This window comes from Cnephaeus nilssonii (genome assembly GCF_951640355.1).
Source record: "Cnephaeus nilssonii genome assembly, chromosome: 16".
Lineage (NCBI taxonomy): Eukaryota > Metazoa > Chordata > Mammalia > Chiroptera > Vespertilionidae > Cnephaeus > Cnephaeus nilssonii.
Window position 1 is genome coordinate 54,824,779 of NC_137087.1, and position 18,988 is coordinate 54,843,766.

Below are 18,988 nucleotides of genomic sequence, written 5' to 3' on the forward strand. Positions count from 1 at the left end.
GTTTTCACACGCACACAAATCAGGATCCCTGGCTTCAGAGTGGTTCATCTGACGGGAAAAGGCAATGACAGAAATAGTAACACAAATGCCATCGCTCAGCATCAGCTCATAAACTTACGTGGTAGAAAAGACTCCGGGGAAAATCGAACTTATGAATCTTTAGGTCTTGGAATTCAATGTGAAAATGTGATGATGCTGATAGGACATGCAATGATGACCAAAACGTGGGCTGTGTTAGATCAGCATTCATCTGTCCTTGACACCCTGGTCTCCAGTCTCCAGTGCCATTAGTCATGAATATTCGTCCAGAGTGGAATTGACGATGTTGCTGTTTTCATGCTATGTTCAAATATTACACCAGTATGCTCAAGGAAATAAATTGGCGTGTTTTTTTTTTCCCCCAGAAGAAGTAGAAAATACTGCTTTCCAGGATAAAAATCAATTAATTTGACCACCAAAGGCATAAATCAACTCGAGACTATGCAGGCATTATTCACATTGCATTTCTTAGAGTGAAAACTGTTGCAAAACTGCTATCACAGAGGGGCCTGTAAAACCAGCCATCGGCCACACCGATAATGATATATATTCTTTTTGGATAAAAACAAATAATGAGCCACCAGACAAATCCCCTGGTCAGAGGGCATGGTTGGATGTTACACAGTATTGCTGGCACGCCGTGTGAAGCCGTTCGGACTGTGCTAGAGACACATTTCCCAATCGCAGCTGGATGGCCTCAGTGCTGTGCAGCGGAGGAGCGGGTTACACATATTCTGCCTGGTGTATCACTAACTGTCCATGTAGCGGTCATTGTGAGAGCCATAGCACAGGCTGAAAAGGACGCAGTGGGGTAAGTAAGGAAAGAACACCAGTGGGTTTGCAGCAGGGAAAGGTGTGGTTCTCATGCTATAAAAGGCAGCCTGCCCCTCTGAGGAGCCGCAAGTCATTTCTAAGTGTTTGATCCTCTAATCATAAGTATGGAGCAACCCTAACTGGTTTGGCTCAGTGGATAGAGGGTCAGCCTGTGGACTGAAGGGTCCCAAGGTTCCATGTACCTTGGTTGCAGGCACATCCCATTAGGGGGTGTAGAGGAGGCAGCTGATTGATGTTTCTCTCTTATCGATGTTTCTAACTCTCTAGCCCTCTCCCTTCCTCTCTGTAAACAAATCAATAAAATATATTTAAAAAAATAAGTATGGAGCAAAAACAAAAGGGTACAGATTATTAGCTTAATTCCTTACTTTTTCCCTTCCTCCCATCCTTCCTCCCTCCCTTCCTCCCTCCCTCCCTTCCTTCCTTCCTTCCTTCCTTCCTTCCTTCCTTCCTTCCTTCCTTCCTTTTCTCTTTCTTTTGCTTGTTCTCTCTTTTCCCGCCTTTCATCACAGCTCCCAGTATCCAAGCTGTGATCTGGGTCTGTTGAATTTTACATCTCTGCCTATCTGCCCTGTCTTCCTGCTCAGTGACATCTGGAACCTCTTGTTATTGCATTTTTTTTGTAGTTGGATTCCACTCAACTATATCTTGAAAGTGGCTCAGAGTAGCTTGGAAAATGGGTCAAATGGTTACACAGCAAGGCTAGAGACCTCAGAGAAGCTAGCCAGATCTGTAGCGTCGTATTTGCGATGCTAAGAAGAGTGAATTTGATCTAGAATCACGCTATCCAATGCAATAGGCCTTAGCCACAGGTGACCACTGATCACCTGAAATGTGGCTAGTGCCTCGGGTTGGAATGATAATATTCTGAATACTTTACGTTACATAAATGATTAAAATTTATTTCACCTCTTTCTTTTTTACTTTTTCTTAATGTGGCTTACAATAGATTTCCGTTGGACACTCCTCTGGAAAGTGCAGGGCAGGGAAGGAGGCTGGAGTTTTAATGTCACGGCCAGTCTGCCGTTCAAACCTGATTGCCCGGTCGTATGTAGAGGACAAGACAAGAGAGGAGACAGTGTAAGGGCAAGAAAAGCAATTAAAAAAAACACACACAAACTACTGTGATGGCCCAGGAAAGAAATAATTATTATATTCAGTGTGATAAAAGTAGTGCTTTTGTGTGATAAAATTGCCATTTTCTGCATGAATAGTAGGAAAGCTAAGTACAAATAAGATGGTTATCCAAAAATGATGCCTGTGCCTTTGTTCTGAGAAGCAGATGCCTGGTACTGTACGTATGTATACGCACATCCATGTTGACCCCTCTTGCTAAACCCATTCTTGACTGTTTTCTAGATCAGCTCTACGGTTAACACAGCCTAGGAGCACATGGCCTCCTGTGACTTCCCACCACGGGGTCTCCCGGGCTGGTGGAAAGGAGTTGCCCCTCCCGAAGGAGCTCTGCTGCTTCCCGACCGTGTGTCCTTGGGCGAGTTAATCTCTGAGGAAGATTAAGTGCCCAAACTAAGAAAGTATGTAAAGCGAAATAATTAATGCTATAAATTTTTAAGCCTGCTTGTTGTTCTATTCCACAAAGTAAATCATCTCCATGCACAACAGAGGAGGGATGGCTACAATTATACTCCCTGAGTCTGGGTGAGCAGAACTCTCTCATATGGGATCGCATGGTTGCTCTGGAGGGTGGGAGGCAACAGCAGCCCCCGACCACCATCATCTTCTGCTCGGGGGAGGTGGGTTGGCATCCTCAGGCGAACATGTTCTCCCTCCCACCTGTGGCCCTGGCGGTACACTGGCCTGGATAAGGGAGACTCTCTGAAGGTTAAGTAAATGAGACCTTGTTTGGGTCCCAGGCTGGTTATCTGGCCAGACAGGTGTCCCAGGATCTTTCTTTCCCTCACTTGGAGTTTGGTACACAAGGTGGCCAGAATCAGAGCCTAAACTTATATCAATATTTAACTCCTCGGCAATCAAAGCTATTGGATTCGAAACATACAAGTTTGGCATTTTTATTTTTAAATGTCGAAGGTTGCAGAGTCCAAGTTATGCAATGCATGGCTGAATCCAGGAATTATTTTTCAATGGGAGTCCACTTTCAAGGCCATGAGCTACCTGGGCAAGGACTGCCATAGCTCTGTCACCCTCTACAGGGACCACCTTATAGCCCGCAATCCCGAGATGTGAGGCATAACAAAGGCTGGTGGGGAGCAGAGTTCTGGTGGGGACTCCGGTCCATCTCCCTGTGGTATTTGAGAGTTTTCTATGTATCCAGCAGACTGAACTGCTTCAATCACACATGCATTGCACCTGCGGCCCAGGCAACCTTGGGTAAATTTCCACTGAACCTTGAGGCAGAAGGCCTCGGATTGCTTGTGAAAACAACGGTCACTATCAGGACTGAACAGGAAAATGCCCATCAAAATTAAAATTCTACAGAAATGGAATGAAGAATGGAGCAGTTAATTTTTATAACTTGAATTAAAATTCTACAGAAATGGAATGAGGAATTGAGCAGTTAATTTTTATAATTTGGGAGATGGCAGGAAAGTAGATTTTTAAAGTGAAGAATTAAAAAAAATATATCTGTCAAAATATCAATGTTATACATAAATACCATCCGGATCTCATGGTAAAGTTTATAGCCCAGGATTCAATGTTCAGTATCTGAACTTGCTGAACCCTACAGCTAAGTTGTAAAAATAAGTTCTTGGAAGTAGGAGAAATCATCCTACAATATAGTAACCTTTATTGGTTAAGGTAATGCTCATTGCTATACCACTGAAATATCAGCAGCTTAAAACAATGGGAATTTATTTCTTGCTCATGTAAAATTCAAAATGGGTCTCATAATTGATGGCTGGCTTTCTTCTAAGCATGGAACCCAGGCTCCTTCCATCTTGTGGCTCTGCTATCTTCAACATATGGAATTCGTGGTCACCATATTTTCCTGCATCAAGCCATGTACAGCAAGGCATATGAGGATCATGTATGGGTTTTTATGAACAGGACTAGGACTGGTGCATATCTATACACTCACACTCACAGTGCATTGGCCAGAAGTTGATCATGTGATCTATCTCCCTGCAAGGGAGATTAGGTAATAAGGTGTAGTTCTATTCCATATAAGAAGGGGCCACCAACCTCTGCCACATACTCCATAAACAGACAATCCTAGATAGCTCATTAGTGGTCTAAATGAAACAATAAGGTTGATACAATTTTACAACTCAGCTAAAGCGTTCAGCAAGATTGAATTTAGTAGTCATTTATCCAGAGCTCATCCGATAGACTGCTGATTATGTACAATTCTCTTTTTCGCTTTTATAACAGTTTGGGAAATTGAATCTTCCTAAAACATTCTAAGATTTGAACCTATCTTAGTTTATAAAGTAATTCCCCATGGACTCTAGTCTCTGTCTCAGAATTTGGTGACTCTTGCTCCTAATTCTATAGCCTCTATTGAGCAAAGGTCACCTGAATTATGGATTCAATGTTGTACTATCTAAAAGGTCAACTGAGAAATTTTGTGTGAATTATTTCGTAAGTCACACAGAATATATTTTACTCCACAGTAAACCTAAAAGTGAACATTGGCTCACTTTTGGAGGGGGGTTGTTTCTTGCTTGCTTGCTTGTTTTGAGTAGAAAGGGCTTCAGAAAATCACAGTTCTTTACTGAGAGTTTGTATAGGCAGTTCATACTGTAGAATTATGTAGCAATAAGTTGTTTTTTTATTCTCATTCCCTCTGTTTGTTCATTCATTCAACAGGGTTATGTTAAGGGTCTGGTATGTACTATCCATAGAATTCTTCCTTGTGCCTTCTGTCCTGATTTTAACATGTCCCTTGCCCAACTTTCTTCATAGACAAATAATTCTATGCTTTTTTTTCTACACCTGTAAACTTTGTCAGGGAACTGAATTATTGGACCATTTTTGACCTACAAATGTGGCAACTTCAAAGGACTCAGTCTGTATCTCGGATGCTGTCATACTGAATGGCACCAATCTCTTAAAATTATGGTATCCCATCACCATCTTTTAAATATTTATTTTAAGCAATCTGTCACCCACTGAAAATATTCTGGTTCTTTTCCATCAAATACTTCTCTTTCAGATTATTTTTCCCAAACCATTTTTTTCCGAGTTGAATTTTATTTTTCTCAATCATTCATAATTTCATTCGATGGTGGGGTCACTGATTTCACCTCTATGCTCTTAGAAGTATCTTCAATTCCTTTTGTCAGCTCATTTATTCTTTTCCCCATGTTATCATTGAGAAATAAGCTAGGTCTATGGACTATTAAATTAAAATATCAAGTGCTTTCCTAAGAGGAATGAACTCCCTTGAAGAATTGCCTCTATTTCACTGTTTTTGAGGGGAAGGCAAGGTTAAACAAAAACTGCCTGAGCTGGTAAGTGTTTCGTATTTGTTTTCAAGACTGTTGCTATCAAATCTGTGGAAACAATTTAGTTTCGCCCATACCCACCGCCCTGCACAGAGACTGTAAATTTAAAAGGAGACAGGCTGGAGCCTTGACCATCATGAAGTTATGGTGATTCTGAGTGTATAATCAGACTGGGAGAGAATTGCTCATATCTACCCTTTTCCCATCTTCCCACAAGTACCATGGAAAACTTTACCTACTCTATCAATTTTGGTTTATTTATGATTAAACCTAGAAATGCATCCTTGGAACTGCTCAAAAAGATAAGGCTTGCCTATAAAAGGACCTTTAGGTGCTATCTGGTTGTGCGCGGGGCCTGACGGAACTGCCACGGTGAGTCGGAAGCATGTTTTCCAAGCCTAATTATTAGTATTTCCCTATCCACCCCCCCCCCAAAGGTCTAATCGAATTTGAATTATGCCAATCTTTTGAAAACTAACTGAGCCCGATTCACTCAAACTTTTAACTTTGTTTAGATGCTTCTAATCTGGACACTTTCGCTGCTGCTGGGAACAGTAGTAGGTAAGTCAATATATTTATATAGTGTTCAATTTTTTCAGGCTGAATTCAAGCCACAATGGGGACAAGGAATAAAGCAAGAAAGGTGCATGGTCAAGAGCACAAGCACCCGGCGGAAGGTTGCCAGATAAAAGCTCAGGCGCCCACTTAAATTTGAATTTCTGATAAACTACAAATATGTGCTAGTTCTCTCTAAAAAAAACATTCATCGTTTATCTGATACCCTAACTTGTCTTTTTATTGGCTAAATTCAGCAACCCTAGCTTGGGGTCATGTGGGGTTTAAACCCTGGTTCCAGCAGCCCCAGGTGTATTTCCCTGAGCAAAGCTCTTAACCTCTCTGAGCCTCACTATTGTCATCTGTGAAATGGGCATATACTACCACCCCTCTCATAGGATCACTGTGAGACTTAGGTAACGTAAGCCACGTAAACCATCGTGCCCAGCACCTGGTATATAGTAATACTTCTAGAATACAGCCCCCACAAGCTACTGCTCCTACTCCTACTGTTAACCTAGGCTTTGTCTTCCTCAAAAGTCCTTCCTTTGTGTTGTTCTTTGGGGTGATATTTAAGCCTAGAGTTGAGTCAAACCCTGGATTTTCTGTTGGATTGTTTGTGAGCAGCTTCTTCATCACGGAATCCAGGATGCCCCTTTAACATGGGTCAGGGACCTACATACTCGGCCACTCACAGATATGAAGTGTTGGCCTTGGCAGGAAAGGAGCTCTCCACCCAAAGCCCAAAGCCAGAAGATGGCTACAAGGAGTTGAGAGCCTCGCCTCCTCTACCAGGGCCTGCGGGCACCAATGGCTCAAGAAAGACACCTGAGTTGAGAGGCTAAAGGGGACCCCACACAGCCCTGCACAAAGAGATGAGGGGAGCGCGTGGTCCCACCTGGCAGAAATGGGGAGCAGTGACTATCTTTAGCGTGGGCGTTGTCTATTGATACTGTTTTGTGACTGTGTGGACAGCAAGATGCTTGGGGATGAGGAGGAAGACAAGGTGCCACAAAATATCATTTAACTCATCCTTTGCCACGGAGACCGTTAAAAAAAAAGAACATTCTGGTTAAACTAACACCCTTGAAACGCTCCTGGGTGCTTTGCAGGGAAAGAAATCTGCTTCCAAAGGCTTGGCTGCTTCAGCGATGACGCCCCCTGGGCAGGGATTGTGGAAAGACCCCTCAAAATACTGCCCTGGGGCCCCAAAGAGGTCAACACCCGCTTCCTCCTGTACACCAACGAGAACCCCAACTCCTTTCAGGTACGAGTGTGAGTACTCGTCGCTTTCAGAGCCCAGTCCCCTCTGCTGTGTGTGATAAGGACACTGAGTTGTAAGTCTTCTAAAGGGAATGAGTCAGTGAATGTACCTCTTGGTAGCTTTTTGTGAGCTTAAGTATTATTTGATGTAACTTCGTTTATAGAAGGTCCAGCACCTTGACATTGTTCTCATCCTACCGCTATCGTACCATTTAGTAAATCATTTAAATGTGGACATGCAGGGTGTCCCCGAAAATGTGTACACACTTTAACAGCTGATAGCTCAAATTTGAAAATACATGTATATTAATAAACACGGCCTTTACAAGTATTTAAACTGTGTGTATACATTTTTGAGGATAACGTGTTTATATATAAAATCTCTCAATATTATATATATTCTATACTCTTCCAATATATTTTTTTAATCTTCACCCAAGGATATGCTTAGGAAGAGGAAGAGAGAAAGAGGGGGGTGGGGGGAGGATCGAAGCCCCAGCCAGATATGTGCTCTGACCAGGAATCGAACCGGCAACCTTTTGGTGCATGAGACGAAACTCCAACCAACTGAGCCTCACCCGCCAGGCTCTTCCAACATGTTGTACATATATGAAATCCAGGCGCACACAAACCCTTTCACTGCGTGGAGGTGAGACCTCTGCACCAGTATTTTAGCAGAAGCATCCCAAGTCGAACGACTGAAAAACATGTTGTGACTTGGAAAGCAGCGACTTGGTGATGGCTGCAGACAGCTTGGTTGACATGGGAGAACCGTCACTCACAGGCTCCCAGGCCCGGGCAATCTTCTCCTACCGCCTCCCTTTACTTACAAACAGTTCTGCTGGAGTCTGTGAGAGACTTGGCATTCAACACTTTTCTCCCCCAAACAGGAAATAATTGCAGATCCATCAACTATCGAGGCCTCCAACTTCAAAACGGATAGGAAAACCCGTTTCATTATTCACGGATTCATAGACAAGGGAGAAGAAGGCTGGCTGGCCAATATGTGCAAGGTGAGACCGGGTCCCCTCTTCAGGGACTATTGTTCGGCGTGATCAACGACCATGGGGAAGGCACAGCCCCAGCCAATCAGGACAAACGCTGGCCATCGTGACACTGGAGGAGCCTCTGATCCTGCTGGCCTGGGGTGTCCAGGGGAGGTCCGGGAGGTGGAGGGGGTGGAGAGGGCCTGGCACCATCAGGGCGGCAAGGTTGGCAGGCGTTTGGAGGCTTTGGGTAGCAGTTATTCAATAAAGAATACGAAGATATTTCAGAATTTAGCAACACACGTTGCCGTACTGATACAACAGGAGTTGCATTTTCAATAGCTTTAAATGTTGGCAGTAGGTCTTCATTGCTATATGAGGAGCTGATAGAACTTATTAAGCCCAAAAGAATGGTTCTCCCTTGCTACTCTGTGATCTCCTATGGTAGCAATATCTAGGAAGACTGTGTAGCTTTTCATTTCCAGCTGCTGTTGTTGCCATGTATTGTGATCCCATTCCCTTTCATTTGTCTTTGGCTGTGTGCGCTGTGAAAATGAAGGGTTAAAAAACAATCAGAAAATCAAATAGAACAAAATTTCCTAGGAATGGCTAGGAAGCTGCTCAAGGAACATTATACAAGAGAATGCATTTGTCTAAAAACTTTGGTTAGTTTTTCCATTGTGGAAAAGCTTACTCATTTACCTTCAACATATTTAATATTTAAGGGGGTCCTAACATGGCCTTTCATTCATTCATTCATTCATTCATTCATTCATTCTTTATTGAGTACCTACTATGTGCCAGGAACTTTCAGGGCACTGGAGATTCAGCAGTGAACAAGAAAGGCAATGTCCTGCGATCTATTCTGGTAAAGAACGATGTGGTCTTATGAAATCATGAAGCTCTAATGACACAACCCACTGTACCACAGTTTATATATATTTCCCCTGAATCAGTTTTCTATGCAACTATTGCAGTAGAAATCCCAAGAATCCAGTTCCCATTATGGCCAGCACTCCAGTTTGGAGTCAATGTTAAACTTTGAAAGGGAATCTACATCCATAACAGACTAGAAGTCTGTTGTGTTCATTGCTTTGGGGTTATAAGCAAGCATGATATGGTAAATCCTAGTCCTCACAGGTACTCATTGGAAATTGATAAAGATTCTGAACCCTTTACCCATTATTGTGTCTCTCCCGCCAGAACATGTTTCAGGTGGAAAGCGTGAACTGCATTTGCGTGGATTGGAAAAGTGGCTCCAGGACGGGCTACACACAGGCCTCGCAGAACATCCGGATTGTGGGGGCAGAGGTGGCATACTTTGTCGAAGTCCTTCAGGTAACTTGTATGTAAAAACCCGAGCACATGGCTCTCTGGATTCCCTTCCAAAGGACAGCAAAAAACGATGTAGGTGTGACCATTACGAGAGACATTTCTCTGCTGAGGTTGGCTTTCCTCTTGGTTGAAAAAATAAAACAAACAAAAAAAAGTCCAGATTGGGCTGCATCAATATGCCTACTGAGGTCAATAAATTAGTTTGTTTTTTTTTAATTTATATTATTCAAGCAACCAGTTCGGTTGTTTCTACTGAGTTCCCCTAGTATTTCTCTTAATTGTACCAGTTATTAAACCAAGTTGACATGGTAACGGCAGCCTCAAGATTAAACTAGTTTTTAAAAAAAAATTTAAGAGAAGCACAATGATAACAAGCTAACCTGATTTGTTAACTAAAAACAAAGATGTTAAACTTGAACGTGCCTAAATAATTGCTTTCATTATTATTTTCTGATCCAAATATGTACTTTACTGACTCTGGGTAACAATTCCTTGTGTCCATTAAAAGGTCTCTCTATGTCGAAAAACAACAAAGAGAGCCCTACTTCTACCAGTTTAAATGTTAAGCCCATCACCATTTTCTATTATATTTAAAAAATATATCAAAATTAATTGCCTTGAAGGGGGGGAGTATGTCTTCTTAAAACTCAGGTTTTCAGGGGCTCCCCTTCTGTATCCGTCTTGAATTCCGCATTCTGAATTTGAAAACATTCTGACGAAGTTTTCTTTCCAACAGTCGGCATTTGGGTACTCGCCTTCGGATGTCCACATCATCGGCCACAGCCTGGGTTCCCACGCGGCCGGGGAGGCGGGGAGGAGGACCAATGGGACGGTTGGACGGATCACAGGTTGGTCAAAACATAAAAGCTGCACAATATGTAGCCCACATGGTGTCTGAAAGGATGGAAATGTGTTGTTGTTTTTTTCCGTAGGAGACAGGTTTTCCCATTTTCTGAATTGAGCCACATGATCAGTGTCTGCTGAGCTCTTATGGATTTTTATGGCTATGGTCTTTGGCTTACAGAGTTCTGTTTAACATGTAAATATTGCATGTGACTAAAATGTGAATTAAAAGCATGGAGAGGTCTTATTCATATCTATTTCCCCCTTTTTAAGCACTCACAAATGGCAAGTTTCAGGAATAGGATAAACAGCATAATTTATAGATTAAATAGTAAATAGAATTCAACCCAAAGAACTCCAAAATGGATCATGAATTACATTCTGCTTCAACAGCAATTGACAATGAGCCCAATTGTCATCAACCACAACCTAAGAGCTGAGTGGGGGGGCAGGTGGCCCGATGGCCCTGGGCTACCAGCTCTGCCTGCTGCTAATTAAACGATAGGATTTTACAAATCTCAGGCTCCTTGCATTTGGCCAATGGGGTCCCACGTTGGATACCCAGGTCCTATATCAAACCTGTACGTTTATAAGAAAGACTTCGCTATCCTGCGTCTGAGAGCTGACTCTTTCTAGAAGCAGCCACTGTCCTCCTCTACCCTCCCCCTCTCAGTTTCTTCTTAATACTTTGGAGAAGTTGGTTACGTTTGGCTGGGTGGACGCATCTGGAATGTCTATCGTTGCTTTGCTGGAGAGAACGTTCTTTCCCATAGTCCGTAAATGTGTACGAGAGCCTACTCAGCCTGGCGCTGTGCGAAGCTGTGGTCCTGGTGGTCTCTGGGAGGCTAGAGTATAGGGGGCCTGGCTTAGCCGTCAGCAACTTCTAGGGGGCCAGTGTTTCCCAGAGTCTGGCTCTTCCCTTGTAACTTCTGCTAGTGATTAGGGTTATTAGCCCGCAGTCACCCCAATAAATTTAATGTAAAAAGGAAATTAAAAAGAACAGTGATGGGGATTGTCTTAGTGACCTGTGAAGCAAAATTCCATGGTTTGAGGAAAATTCGCTTTAATGCGAATAGTAAGTGAGACACAGAGTTCCCTTCAAGACATGGTGAGGTAGGAAAGAACTAGCTCAACTCTTTCATGCCTAAGTCCTAATGACCGCCAATGCTTGCACTCAGGTCCGTGACGAATGAACACAGGTGAATGTGCAGGTGCGCTGATAGATCCTGACGTCACACATCTTGTTTCTTTAGGTTTGGACCCAGCTGAACCTTGCTTTGAGGGGACACCTGAGTTAGTCCGATTGGACCCCAGTGATGCCCAGTTTGTGGATGTAATTCACACAGACGCTGCCCCCATAATCCCCAACATGGGTGAGTTCCTCAACTCGTCTTCCTAGAATGGTTTTTGAGTCTATACGTTAGTGTGTTTTAGAGGGTTTTCAGTCCATACAGTAACATCATCTTTCCCATACTGCGAAATTCCTCAGGATTTGGAATGAGCCAAACTGCGGGACACCTGGATTTCTTTCCAAATGGAGGAATAGACATGCCGGGATGTCAGAAGAACATTCTCTCTCAGATTGTTGACATTGATGGGATCTGGGAAGGTAAAACCATTGTATGCATGAGAGGTTTTTCTTGGGGGAAGATTTATGTTTTGTTTTGCTAAACTTGCTGAATATGTTGACATTGTACAGGACTCACATTTTCTATAACAAAGGACTTTTAATTGCATCCCCAAGATAGGGGGTTTTCATTGGGAGAAGTGGCATGAGGGGAGACTGTGAGAAAGAAAATGTATTTGTAGTCAACTTTGCAAGGTTCGAATTCAGGAAATGCATTACTAAGTTATATTTATATCAATATGGACCAATCTTTTCCTTCTAAAGTTATTTTTCCTTTAAAAAAACACACAACAAACCCTATTTTTCTATTTCCAAAAATTGCTATTTTTCATTAGCTATGGCCTAATTATTAGCATCTTGAACAGTGCTTAACTTCTAATTTCATTACGAATCATAAATGCAGTTCATAAATGATCTTGTCCTGTGACCACCATGAGTTCACACTAATTAGAGAAACCTATTGAGCAACTTAACTCCATTCTGATCATGACATCAACTTGCAAGGATAAAATCTGTCACTGATGTGGAATCATGTCTGATTTCAAAGGCTCTCGTGACTTTGTTGCCTGTAATCACCTGAGAAGCTACAAGTATTACTCTGACAGCATCCTCAACCCTGATGGTTTCGCCGGCTTCCCTTGTGCCTCGTACAGCTCTTTCACTTCAGTGAGTAGATTCCACCTGCGCCCTAAAGGATTTTGTGAGCATCATTTCTCGTGGCTGCTGTGGTTCACTGTCCCTGACACTGTCACTCTATGACCGCCACATTGCCGAACCCTTTAGTCCTACAGATTTCTTTTCATGGTGAACTTTAAGGTACTGCAGAACTTTCGAGAAATGGGCTTGTCTACTGAAATGTCTCATCTCTGCCTTGCTCTCTCACTTCTGCACATGTCAGGTAAATGCTCAATCTTGTTTTGGAAATAATTCTAGGTTAAAAAAATAGTCTGTGGAAATCTGGGTGTGTGGCTACAGGATGCTGATGAACATGGTAACCTTGTCTTAAATGCTGACTTTATAAAACTGTGTAATAACTAGAGGCCCGATGCATGAAATTCATGCAAGGGTTGCATCCCCGGCTGCCTGGGCCAGATCCCAGCAGCAAGCTAACCTATATAGGTCAGAGCATCTGCCCCCTGGTGGTCAGTGTGCATTATAGCGACTGGTTGAACTGTTGAACAGTCTGACACTTAACATATTAGGCTTTTATTATATAGGATAGTCTCCATCTCGCAGATTTATCAGCCTTTCTCTCCAAGCTGGCAGTGGCCAGGTGATCATGGTGGTGGTGGTCAGCATGTGTTGGGCAGAGGGAGAACGTGGGGGTCCTCACTATTGATGGGCCCATGGCAAATGTCTGTTGGTGAATTCTGGGGACATCTACTCTTCTGGCTCAGGCAATGCCCTCAGAGAACTTTGGCCATTCCTCCTGGCTGGCTCAGTGGCCCTTAGCATCTGCTGGATGCAGACCCTGTACTTGGCCCAGTCCATTGATCCAGGATGGAGCAGCCTTGTCCTCCTATAGTGGGAATTGCTGATTGTCCTTCCCACTCTGTTCCTTCTTTCCCCTCTTTTCTTCCCACAATTCCTTGGCCTACAGTTCCTATATGATATCCATCTTTTCTAGACCCCAACCTATAGCTAAGCTTTTACAACCAACTGGGGCATTTTCTCTCCACTCAGAAAGAATTCTGAGATGTGAATTCTTCCCCCCCCCCCCCTCTCTCTTTATTGATTAAGGTATTACATAAGTGTCCCTATTCCCCCATTGCCCCCCATTCCCCAACTCATGCCCTCAACCCCCTGGTGTCTGTGTCCATTGTGAGATCTCAATTCTTTACCCTTTAATATGCTAAGTGGGAGCTAAAGGAATTGAGGAAAACCCAACTTTTGAGCCATTGTCCTCCTACTGGATCCTATTTTGGGGATCAAAAGCTGCTTAGCACCTCTTTCCCTGTCCCTTGCAAACTTTCTAAAATAAATTCTAACCACCTGCAGGCAGATGGATGTGTTGGGGCCATGGGAGCAAGAGGAAAAATATTAAAATATGTATATGTAAATATAGACATAAATTCTCTTTTGTGTGATTTTTGTATTTTTGTTAGTTTTGTGTTATTTGACAGTGAAGTTGCTGACTCGTCATTGTAAATAATGAGATGCATTTTTAACCTTTGCTGAGATACTATTAAAGTTCTCTTTTACCATCAGAACAGAATTGGTTTTAGAATATTGGAATTGTAACAACACATGGGACAAAGCTGATGCACTATTATAAGAAAGAGCATCCTCATCCATCACTTGTTTATTTTCCCCAGAACAAGTGCTTCCCCTGTCCAACTGAAGGCTGCCCACAGATGGGACATTATGCTGACAGATATGCTGGGAAAACAAAGGGAGTAGGCCAGACATTTTATCTAAATACTGGTGACGCCAGCAATTTTTCCCGTAAGTCTCTAGTTGATTTGCCTTAAACTCTTGATGCTATGTATTTTATCACGCCCTGTGAAAATGCGCAAACTTGCTTTTTTGTACAGAAGTTTTAAACTCCCCTCCCCGACATGGAAAAATAATCAAATGCTGTGCTCAGCTCATTTAGATAGTACAACAGAGTTTGGGGGCTGAACTATAAATGAAACAAAAAATTCTTCCTATTTGATCCTGGAGGCTGCTTCTACCCCAGACCTTCACATTCAGTCAAAAGTTTCACTGAGCAAAATTCGGAGGTTTTGTACAAAGAGAAAAGTAATCCAGGCGAGAGATGGCAAGGTTGTGGGAATTGAAAGGAATGAGCAGATTCAAGAGATATTTATATTTTGGGTTGCAGATTCTGCGGGTGCTGGGACTTAAAGGATGTGTGGATGGTGAAGTGTGGGGACAGACTCCAGGTTTCTCTTCTAGCTAATAAAGGAAGAAAACTATTTGGTTAGGAATCAAACTAGCTGCATTGTAAAAACTAAAGCCAAATTTTATCCACTGCCCGCCCGCCTCCCCCCCCCCCCCCCGCCCGCCCCAGTATCCCAGGCTAGCTCAAAATGGTAAAAACCGATAGTTCACTATTTACTAGTACCATAAATTGGTTACCACAAATTAATACATTTTCAATGGCAATGGAAAGTTGAATTGTATAATTTTTAAAATAAATGTACACTATTTAGACAAAAAGTAAGAGATAACGGTACTATAAAATGTGATCTATAAAAATGAAGTAAACTGATGAAAATGTCACAGTCTACTATTTTCCACTGTGTTTTAACATAAAGTTCTTTTAACACTTAAGAATACATTGTTAGGTCAAAGAAATTGAAAGCAAGAAATTTTACCTCTTCCCTTGTCTTGAAATCTATTGACTTTGGAAAGCGTGCATGCGCTTCCCCTCCCCCAGTGCCTGTCCTCTGAACGGCTAGATAAAGGAATGTCTGTGGCCATGAGAAGAACTACCAACACATGTATAAGTTACCCAGAATGCAGCAGCAGGGAATTCAACTTAGCCTGTTTTCAGTGTCTTCTCCGCAAGCTGACGTTTTGCATTCCGCCCCTTCCCCCCCGCCCCACACAGGTTGGAGGTATAAGGTAACTGTTGTTCTGTCTGGAAAGAAGGTCAGAGGACACGTGCTAGTTTCTTTGTTTGGCGACAGAGGAAACTCTAAGCAGTATGAAGTTTTCAAGTGAGTAAAATACAACTCTAAGCTTCTTAAGCGTTGGAATACCCCGCGCATTCAATGCATGTTATGGACATAAGAGTTGATCTATTACTATGTGAGCATAAGCTACTGCCACCCATCATCAAAAGGAAGAGGTGATTTCACCCTTGCACCTTAATACATTTCAGAATTTTGTTTCTAATTTTTCTCCCTGCTATTTCCTGAGAAAACCCCTGATGTTTTCTTGGATGAGTGGCATCTGATTTATAATCAGTAAATAATAATTCTGTTCACAAAACAACTGGGGAAAGATGATATAATGATGCCATCATTTATTACATTGTGAGAGGATTAAGGACTAACCCATGTTTGAAGTTTTATTAGTAGTAAGAATGACTTTAAAGTAATATGAGTTATTGATTGCAGACAAGCTAACACTGAACATACATGCATGCGCTTATTTAATACATTAGAATGACAAATGTACCACCAGGGGGCAGGGGAGGCTGGGGGAAGGTCAATGGGGGGGGGGGGAAGGAGATATATATACTACTATTTGTAATACTTTAAACAATATAATAAAAACATTTTTAAAAAAGAATGACAAATGTACCATCAGTTATTGTACTAGAGATGCATTGCAAGCTGGTTTTAGAAATACATCTATTTATGTATATGTATATTTATGTAAATTCATGCATGTTTTTACTAACTTTTTAATTTCCAAGGGGCATTCTCCGACCATCCGGTATTCATTCCAATCAATTTGATTCAGATGTGGATGTTGGAGATTTGCAGATGGTTAAATTTGTTTGGTATAACAATATAATCAACCCAACTCTACCCAAAGTGGGAGCATCCCAGGTCATGGTGGAAAGAAATGATGGGAAACTGTAAGTAATAAAAATCCAAAGAGATTTGAAGTATTGAATCGCATTTATAGCTCTATGCCCACTGGAATTTGACGTTAAGTTAAATCTCTTGTGATGGTTCTCCCACATTGCACCCACACCTGCTTCCTCATACTTCTTGTTCTGTAGGATAAAGTCTAGAACTTTAGGGAAACAACTTTGATAAATTTGTAGATGAGTGTTGTGTTATCTAACACAAGTGGTGTTAGATTGAAAATCTGGTTTCATGATTTAAGGTGAGAAACTTGATGTTATTCAGCTACTGTGCCTTGTGCTATGTGTGTGCTTAACATGTGTATCTTCCCCAAATGTCCTGGGTTCACCAAATTGCCACTTAAATGATCAGAAAAATATTTAACTTATTAAGGAATAAAAATAGGCTATTCTGGATCATTAGCCCTCTTACTGAAGACACAGGTCAGCCTTTGCTTCTAACCAAGACTAAAGTGTGTGTGAACCAAGAGATATTTAGCAGAATGAAACGCCAGAAAAAGTGAGCTGATGATGTTGATAATCAGCACAAAACCAATATTAGCCCAGTGATTTGAATATAAAGCCAAATTCTGAGGAACGGTGTTATGCTTCTTTTGTCATCATGTCCCCCAGTCCCCATAAAAGCCCAATGAGGGGGCTTTTGCTTCTAGCAAAGATGGAATAACAGCGACTGGATAAGCCTTCCCAACTGGAAAACAACCAAAAATTCAGACAAAACTATATAAAATAACAGTTTCTAGACATTGAACATCAGGCAACAAAGGAAAGTGATCCCTGAGAGACAAGAAATAAATAAGGTAGAACCTTACAATTGTTTTAGATAGAAAACTATATTTGAAGAAATTTTCAAACTTGGTGAAACTAAAAACCAATAGGTCTAAGTGATATAACAAAAAACATGAAGAAAACTAACCAACACACATCAAATTGCTCAAAACTAGTCATAAAGAGAAAAATCTTGAAAGCAGCCAGAAGAAAAATATGGCATTACGTACAGAGAAATAAGGATAATAGTTACAGCAAATTTCTCATCAGAAATGCAAGTGAGAAGACAGTGAAACAACATCTTTAAAGTACTGAAAGGAAAAACCGTTAACCTAGAATTCTATACCCACAAAAATACCTTTCAAAGATAAAGATTAAATAAAGACTTTTCAGATATACCAAAGCTAAAAGAATTTATCACCAGCAGGTCAACATTAGAAATGTTAAAGGAAGGTCTTCAGGTTGAGGGAAATAAACCAGTTGGAAAAGACAAAAGAGTGCATACATCTTTCATTTCAACTCCTGGTAAAATTCTATGCAATTCAAATGAGTCCATAGTGACAGCAGATCAGTGGTTGCCTGGCGATGGGAGAAGATGAAAAGGGATGGGAAAGAAAGATTACAAAGGAACAGGAGAAAAATTGAGAGATGATAACTATGATGTCTATGCTTATTCTCTTGATTGTGGTGATGGGAGGTAGTCACTATTATTATCCCCATTTTAAAGATAATTAAATAAAGGCTTGGTGCCAGAATTCATATGCAGGAAATTTGACTCCAACATATTCTTAACTACTAGAAAACAAATTCAGTTCACCTTTATTCATATATAGCTATTGGGTGCCCTTCATTTCTGTGTGCCCTTCATTCCCTTATCAATGTTAGTTTTCAAGTGTTAATTTGCCATTTGTGAGTTGCCAGCCATTAGGCCACGGGGGAGGAAATGAAGATGAAGAGAAAAGAGCATTTTCTGAGGACTTTTATGTACCAGGAAATTTATAATTATGCTTATATATTAAAGAAAATTAGCCCCAAGCATCCTAAGTATTGTTCAATCTTAATGAGCATGATTAGTCATTTCAGGTCAGTTCCTGAATTAAAGTAGGAATGCCTAGCCAGTGGAACACCAGGGCCTTGGAATTTTTCCTTTGGCTGATTTCTTGTCATGCTATTGACCTTACTCTTCCTCAGTTGTGTTCGTTGACATTGGTGCCAAGTGTTTAGAAGGTGTTTTTGAATGTGACCAGTGAGTCTTCCCTGTCCTTTGAGGTGTCCAGCGCCATCTCCTCTCTCTGCTGTTGCATAGCCATGAAACAAAATTGGAAAGGAGAATCCAGTCCTTTATACAGAAGAGAGGTCTTCCCTCCGCCAATGTCTAGTCTCAAGCATTGGGTGTGCTGGAGAGGAGAGCAAAGCGTGGCCTCATGCTCAACACACCGACTGTGGGCCACATGGAGTTGACTTTTCATTGTTTTCTCTCCGCAGGTACAATTTCTGTAGCCAAGCAACTGTGAGGGAAGATGTTCTGCTCACTCTCACTCCATGTTAGGAGCCTGCTGACATCTGACCACTAAATCTTATTACTAATAAAATCTGTTGGTGAAGCAATACAGTCTTTTCTTTGTCATCATGAGTCTATTTTTCCAATGAAACTTTTGGATATGGCGATTAAAACCCAAAGTTTGGAGTTAGTCTGAAGAACCACAAATAACGGTTGAATTTTGCTACATATGATGTGGCATTGAGCTTAGGAATATTGTTTACTTGA

General features: G+C 41.7%; 1 protein-coding gene across 1 annotated transcript; it reads left to right on the top strand.

The window, feature by feature from the left end:
• Positions 1 to 5,815: 5,815 nt before the first annotated feature.
• Positions 5,816 to 18,769, top strand: PNLIP (pancreatic lipase; the record flags this gene model as incomplete). Its single annotated transcript, XM_079792994.1, has 12 exons — positions 5,816 to 5,861; positions 6,968 to 7,122; positions 8,009 to 8,131; positions 9,308 to 9,442; positions 10,176 to 10,287; positions 11,536 to 11,655; positions 11,772 to 11,891; positions 12,457 to 12,575; positions 14,225 to 14,354; positions 15,466 to 15,574; positions 16,279 to 16,443; positions 18,706 to 18,769. The coding sequence occupies 12 exons, from the start codon at positions 5,816 to 5,818 to the stop codon at positions 18,767 to 18,769; spliced, it is 1,398 nt and encodes a 465-aa protein (XP_079649120.1).
• Between the last annotated feature and the right edge of the window lie 219 nt (positions 18,770 to 18,988).